This window comes from Zonotrichia leucophrys, unplaced genomic scaffold, assembly GCF_028769735.1.
Source record: "Zonotrichia leucophrys gambelii isolate GWCS_2022_RI unplaced genomic scaffold, RI_Zleu_2.0 Scaffold_101_159032, whole genome shotgun sequence".
Lineage (NCBI taxonomy): Eukaryota > Metazoa > Chordata > Aves > Passeriformes > Passerellidae > Zonotrichia > Zonotrichia leucophrys.
Window position 1 is genome coordinate 52932 of NW_026992306.1, and position 7187 is coordinate 60118.

Here is a 7187-nt window from a genome sequence, read left to right on the forward strand (position 1 = left end):
CAATTCATGAGGAGAATTCGGGAGGAAGAGGCCAGCCCCATGGGCACTGGACTCAGAGCATATTCGCACATCTTCAAAACCAAGACCAGTGCTGCCCTGCTGGATATGCTCGTAGAGGAAGGCTTTACCAATCCAAAGCAAGTAAGCAGTCTGTGGCCAGAGTTTGATCCTCCCAGGAATTGCTTGACAACACCTGCTGGTTACTGGAAGCCTTTGAGGCCATGGCAGTGTGGTGGGAATGGAAGCATTTCGCTGGGGAAATTCCTCCCTCTGGCAGCTTTCCAAGTCTCCCCGTGCCTTCTCCAGGTTCCTGCCCTGGTCAGGTACATCCACCAGTGGCTCCTGGCCAATCAGTTTGCTGAGCACAGGCTGAACAGGACCCTGCTGGATCTCACCGAAGCACAGCCCGCTGACGTGGTCTTGACGCTCCTGCGTGTGGCCCCATCCTGTGACAGGTATGGGGCCCACCTGCCCAGAGGGCTCAGGGCTCACTAGCCCATCAGCCTGTACAGCCTGGCCCAGGTGTCTGACCAACAGAGAGTTCCAGGGCCCTCTGGCTGCTCCCTTGGCCAGCCCTGGCACGTCAGCCCCCGAGCCTGCTGCCGTGCTCCCTCTCTGCCCCTCAGGGGCCTGTCCCCACAGGGCTGGGCTGCCTGGGTGCTGCTGGTGAGTGGCAATGGGCACAGGCAGAGCAGGCAGCCAGCTCAGGTCCCCACTGCTGCCCAGGCCACGGTGCTGTGTCTGAGACCCTCCTGAGACAGAGCTCTAACCCCACAGAGCTGCTTTGACCATGTGGAAGAGCATCATGTGCTCGCCCAGGACTGCAGAGCCAGCGCTGCTGATACTCCTGGATGTGCTGGGGAGCTGGCCAGAGCACAGCACGTGCACATCCGATGGGGACAAAACGGGTGTCTTTGTCCTGGCTGTGAGTTTCTGTAACTGGCCTTTGCTGGCCCCAAGGCTGCCTCTCCAGCAGCTCTCCATCCTCCTTCCCCCACCTCATCTGCCTGCCTCAGGCACTGGGTTGAAACCCGGCCCAGGGGCAGCTTCAGGCCCACCAGGCCCCGTGCTCCCCCTGCGTGTCTCTGAGCCTCTCCCTCCCCTGCTCGGGCCCTGCCACACGGACACCTCGGCACTGAGCCCTGTCTCGGGGTCTTTGTCCTTTGCAGGCAACTGTGGTGATGTGGAAGATCCTCCAGGTGCCCTGTGTCCCACATATGGTGACGGTGTATTTCCCTCGCTTCTTTGTACATCTGCTCTCCCAAGTGTTCTTGAGCACTCTGGATATGCCAGAGGAGGTTGATGCATTCTGGAAGGAATGCCAGGAGGAATACGGCCTTGCCACCAGCCCCAACAGGTGCTCCATCCAACTCCTCCTGTCTCTGCCATGTCCCTGGCCAGGAGCCAGTGTTCCCAGCATGACCTGGGCTTTGCTGTGCACGCAGGTTTGCAGTGTGGACCCTGAAGTCCCTGCTCTGCAGAATGCAGCACGAGGATGTGGTGGTGGCAATGGAACGCAGGTGTGGCTGGGACACGCTGCTGTGTGCTGACACCCACCACTATGCCGTGGGTCTGCTGGCCAGGTGAGACCCCCTTCTCCCCACTGCCTCTGACAGTTGTGCTCTGTGCCCAGGGAGCTCCACACAGTCCCCGAGGTTGTGGGCCAGAGGGCCTTGTCACCGAGGGATGGCCAAGCAGACTGGAAAAGGCTGGGAGAGGAGGGTGCCCGCCAGGAGCTGCCTCCCAAATAGCCCAGGGCCCCTTGCAGGATGCTGGGGAAAGACTAGACCTCTGTGAGTCACTCCTGGCAGAGGTTTGTCCTCCTGGCCCACAGTCTCTTGGTTCCTTTTCCTCCTGCCAGGGAGATGTGCTGTGTCTCCATCCCCTTGGTTTCCCGGATCGCTCGCTACCTGCTCCGGCTGCTCAGCACACAGGAGCCACGCTGGGAGCTGCCCGCCCTGGCGTTCCTTGTGGAGGTGAGCCTGATGGCCAGCGCTGCCTGGCTGAGCTGCCTCCCAGCTCTCTGCCCTCTCGGAGCCGCAGCTGCCTGGCACGGTGCCCGCACCCTGTGCTGCTGCCTGGGCCCAGCCCTGTGTGGCTCCGGGCTCCTGCCGGCCGGGTCCCTGTCACTGCCCTGTGCTTTCAGGTCCTCGAGTTCCTGGACTTGAGTGAACATGGTGCTAACAAAGTCCTGCAAATTTTGTCAAGGCAGCTGCAGAGCGAGTGCAGGGAGAGGCGTCGCCTGGCGCTCAGGGCCCTTCTCGAGCTCATTGAGGAGCCCTCAATGGTGAGAAGGGGGCAGCGGCTGAGGCTGAGCTGGGGAATGCAGTCGCTTGGGCTTGGCAGGGCTTTGAGTGCTGGGACAGCTGCTCCCAGCTCTCCTGCCTCCCAGTTCAGATGCCCCAGTGCTTCGGGAGAGGCCTTTGACCTCTGGGCCCTGTGGCAGCACAATGGCATTTCTCAAACTTGTGTTCCACACAGACCGAAAAAATGTGGAGCCTGACTGAAAGTCTTGTGAAGTTCCTGTGGGATGCAGATGGAGAGATAGTTTTCATGACAGTCATGCTACTCAGCTTTATCATCTTGGACAATGACATGCTGATGCCCAGCCCCATCACACTGCAGCTGCTTGAGGCGCTCCTGCCACTCTTTGACCACGTAAGGCTCACTGCTCCCAGCCACGGCCACTGGGTGCCGTCCGGACACTTGGTGCCCTGTGGATTTGCAGGCCTGCACCAAGCTGAGCCCCGTGCAGCCGCAATGCTGAGGTCTTTTTTTCTTCCTTCCATACAGAACAATAGCCAGGTGCAGCTGCTCTCCATACTGCTCTTCCGAACACTGGTGACTCTTCCAGAAAGGGAAAAGGAAAAAAAGGCCCTGATGACACTCCTGTGCGAGAGCCTGCTGCCCCTCTTCTTCCACTGCCATGATGAGAATCGGCTTGTGGCACAGGTGAGGACTCGTGGGCTGCTGCTGTCCCCATGGCAGGAGGCTCGGCTGCCTCCTGCCCTGGCACCTGCCGGGCTGCAGCCTCCTCCAGGCCTTGGCACAGGGACACGGGTCCTGCGCCCTGGGCTGTGGGGCCATCTCTGCCTTTCTGCTCTTCTCCAGGCTTCTCAGGAAACGCTGCTATGTGTGGCCGAGTTCCTGAAGAGGAGGGATCTTGAAAGACTGGTGAAGAACCAGAATCTGTGGAAGTTCAGCGAGTGCCTGGTAAGGACGGCCTGCAAGCCCCATCCTCAGCCCGGAGAAGACCCCTGAGCACGGTTCTCAGTGTGCGGGGCTGGCAGCTGTGCCCCTGCACCCAGAGGCCACGCGGGCTCTTCTCCAGGCTCCCGATGGAGCCCCGGCCCGGCGGGGCTGCGGGCCGGCACCGCGGCTCCCCTGGCAGCAGCCGGCCCTCTGCCCCTGCCCTCGGGAGCCCGGCGCCGGCGGCTGCTGGCAGCGCCTCAGGGCTCTGCGGGCAGGGGAGGCCGGGGCAGGGCGCAGGCAGCGCCCGGTCCAGGGGCTGAGCCTGCGCCAACCCGTCCCTCCTGCCGCTCTCTCCAGCTGGCAGAGGACAGGAGCAGAGCGGCCGAATACCTGCGCCGGGCCCTGTCCTACCTGCAGAGCCCACAGGAGTCCCTGCGAGCGGCGGCCATCAGGTTCATGGGTGAGGCACAAGCCTGGGCTCCCTGCCCGGCCCGCCGCAGCTCGCCCCCAGTCCCGCCTGCTGCCCCGGCAGCGCCAGCCGGGCCCGGCGCCGTGGAGCCCCGCCTGGCCCGGGCATTGCTGCTGCCGCCCTCTGGCAGCCTTGCCCTGGGGCGGCTGCGTGCGGCAAAGGCCGGGCTGAGCCCTGCCGGGCCAGCAGCCCGTGTGGCCACAGCGCCGGCAGCGCCGCTGGCAGGGAGCTGTGCCGCTGGCGCCGTGACAGGCTCTGTGTTCACAGGGATGGCCGCGCAGCACCTGAGGGGGAAGAAGGAAGAGCTCCGGCTCATCTGCAACGGTGAGTGAGGGCAGCGGGCTGGCAGCGGGGGCTGCCGGGGGAGCTGCAAGCCCTGCCCCGGCTGCAGAGGGCTCTGCTCCCTGTGCGGACCAGGGGCGGCGTGGGCAGAGATCTCAGGGCCACCTGGGCGATTCGTGGCCAGCAGCTTCGGGCTGCTCCCGTTGTTCCCTGCTCCCTCCTGGCCATGGCTAGAGCCGGCTGGGATGGCCCTGGCAGGGGGCTCTCCTCGGCTCCCCGCAGATCCGGGATCTGACCATGGCTCTGTTCCTTTCTCTTTCAGCCCTTGAACACCTGACAGAGGACATCAGCAGTGCCGTGTCAGATCTGGCACTTGAAACGTTGTATGTCCTCCAGGCACTGCAGAGTGAGCGTTATTCCGTCTTCCAGAGGATGCAAGACCAGCTCCACAGGGCATGGAGGACACGGCCTCGTCTGTCGGGGCTCGGCTGGCTGCGCTGCTGGAGCTCTGCAGAGAATTGATGCCGGAGGCTCTGTCTGCTGGAGCCACCTGAGCCAGCGGGAATTTTCCATTTCTTTAAGACTGTTCTTTTCTTCTTTTTGTTTGTTTCTTTAGTATATGAATATAGTGTGTTATAATACACAGATTCCCAGGAGCTTTCTTTTGCTGCTCAGGGTCTGCAGGGCATAGGGGAAGAGGGGGAGAAGGGTGCTTGGGCTCAGCAAGCTGCCCAGGCGTGCAGTGTTGCAGGGAAAATGGCCAGAAGCCCCTTGGCCTTTGGTGGTTCTGCTGAAGCCTTTGTGCTGGTGATAGAGCGGCTGGGCAGGGGCCGGAGCTGCGGGGATCCCTGCTAGAGTGGAACCTGGAGATGGCCACAAGCCCTGTGCCAGGCAGGAAGCGCCATCCGCGTCCTCCTGCCCGTGTGCTGCTGGCTGCCTTGCTGAGGGCTCTCAGGTGCCTCTGGATGGGGCTGCTCTGGAGCTGCTGTGGGGCTGTGGCGCTCAGCAGCTTGGCCGGGCTGGGGCAGCCCCTGAGGGGACATGGCCATGAAGGGACGAGGGGCTGGGAAACCCTGACAGGACACGGCAGTGGGAAAGCACGAGGGGGATGTGTGAGGGAGTGGGTGGCTGTAACGTTGGCTGGGGGGGAGTGTGTTGGAGACAGAGAGAGCACTCACCCCAATGTTCATGTGGCAAACAGAGAGCGTTTGTTCTCAAGCCCTTCCTTCTAAAGGGCTTTTGAAAAACCCAGTCTGGATAATTTCACTGCTCTGATCTCTATGCCTTGTCAGATTCTGGCCAGTGAAATGCTGCAGCCCTGGGAGAGATGTGACTGGGCGAGGTCCCTGGCAGTCAAACCAGGGCTGGTACATTCACACAGCCCGAGCCAGCCTGCCCTGTGACACACGGACACAGAGTGCAAGGCACAGCTCCGGGTGCTGCCCAGGAACCTCAGCTCTGGGAGCACTGTCTGCCCCAAGCTCCAGGGGCTGCAGTGGGAGCCCAGCTGGGCTCTGCCATGGGGCCATCCTGCAGGGACAGCTGGAACCAGGGAGCATTGCCTTGCCACAAACAGCCAAGCCAGGGCTGCAGGGCAGCTGCTCCAGCCTGGACTGCACTGTTGTGTGCTGTGCTCTGCGGCTGGGGCTCCCTGCACAGAGCACTGGACTGGTGTGCCACAGGAGACAGAGAAGCTTCAGCTTCAGCCTCACTGAGGGGGGTGCATGGGCTGGGAAGAGTGGGGAGGCTCAAGGGGATTCACAGAGCTCATCCTGCTGCAAGGATGAGGAAAAGGGAGTGGGAGCTCAGCAGTGAGGAGAGCTGAGGGCTGGAGAGTGGCTCTGAATGACACTAAAATCCCACTGGACCTCTGAGACATTGCTGCTCCTCAGCCAGTGACAGGATGAGTCCCTAAGCCTGGGGCTCAGCCTTCCTCGTGGAGAGGGGCACCAAGGAAGGCAACAGTGTGATGGAGACTGCAATGGGCTGGGAACTCACTGCGGGAAAAGAGGGAGCAGTTGGGAAGTAAAAGACAGGTTGCGGGGGAGAGAACTGTTCAGAGAAAGGCTGAGCTACAGCTTCAGCAAGCTGAAAAATGTCATTTGGTGTCATGCCAGATTGATTTCATTTCAGAAGTTACTGAACAAGTTTATTTTTTGAGGGGTGTTATGTTTTTCCTTGGAGGGGTACACTCTGCAAACTTGAGCTGTGCTGCCAAAATGCTCAAGCAAGTCTGTGCTGCAGGTCACACCATTTCTTCTTTGGCTGATTCCGGCCCGGTGCTGAGCTCCAGCAGAGCCCTGGCAGAGCCCAGAGCAGCCTCAGCACCCGCCGAGCCCGGCTGCAAGGAGAGAAAGCAGAAACCGCCCGTCAGCTGAGGGCTCCTGTGCCCTTGTCCCAGCCACCCGCGGTGCCCAGGCCGTGCTGGCCGTGCTCAGAGCGGTGCCCAGAGCTGCCCATCCCTGCTGCCTTTGGCACAGAGCAGGAGGGCAGGACATGTGCCCAGCCTGCAGCCAGCCAGGGCACATGTGATGGTGGTCAAAGGGGTCTTTGCATGTGGGAAGAGATGAGGATTTGCCTCCATATTTCAGAAGGTTTGATTTATTATTTTAGTATATATATATGTCATGGTTTGACGTTGGCACAAAGCCAGTGCCCCCATGAAAATACACTCTCCCTGGTTTCTGCTGTGAGATGTGACCAGGAATAAGCAAAGCAGGCCCCCACTTAGAAATAAAGAAAAGAAAACTTTATTAACGACACTGCAAGTAAAAAGAAACACACAGGGAAAATGAAAACCTTCCAAAAGCATTTCCTCCTCCCCTCACCAAATTTCCAATACATCCATCCCTCAGATCACCAACTCTTGGTCCATCACCACCCTTTAGATAATCAATTCTCTGTTCAGCAAGAGGAGAGGAGTCCTTCTTGTGCCATGGGCTTTCCCAGGAAACACCGTCAAAACCTCGTGTTTGGTACGCTGGCAGTTTATATACAGCCGCAAACAGGATGGGGCTGCTTTGATCAGCGTCTAGAGCTTTTTATGTTTTCAGCATCAGCCTCATTACATGGTTATGACAATGGAAAAATGCGTACAGTTTGCTGACCAGGCAGCGGGCCAAAGAAACTTAATGTTACAACATACCATAAATGCATCTCAGCCAATTACATAGAGCAAAAGCATACCCACAGTAGTTCTATCCAATCATCTTAAACACACGTAGCTTTGCTTAAAACAATAGTG

General features: G+C 59.8%; 1 protein-coding gene across 1 annotated transcript; it reads left to right on the plus strand.

The window, feature by feature from the left end:
• The first annotated feature begins 2926 nt into the window (after positions 1-2926).
• On the plus strand, positions 2927-4590 carry LOC135460803 (uncharacterized). The gene is made up of 4 exons (XM_064737736.1): positions 2927-2952; positions 3309-3652; positions 3929-3985; positions 4266-4590. Exons 1-4 carry the CDS (start codon positions 2927-2929, stop codon positions 4463-4465), a joined length of 627 nt encoding a protein of 208 aa, XP_064593806.1. The 3' UTR covers positions 4466-4590.
• Positions 4591-7187: the final 2597 nt, after the last annotated feature.

Bases quoted from the DNA above. Each gene is read 5' to 3' on its own strand.
- LOC135460803 (XM_064737736.1), top strand. From the start codon at position 2,927: ATGATGAGAATCGGCTTGTGGCACAG. The intron at 3,653-3,928 runs GTGAGGCACAAG...CTGTGTTCACAG, and splicing joins GGCGGCCATCAGGTTCATGG to GGATGGCCGCGCAGCACCTG. The intron at 3,986-4,265 runs GTGAGTGAGGGC...TTTCTCTTTCAG, and splicing joins GCTCCGGCTCATCTGCAACG to CCCTTGAACACCTGACAGAG.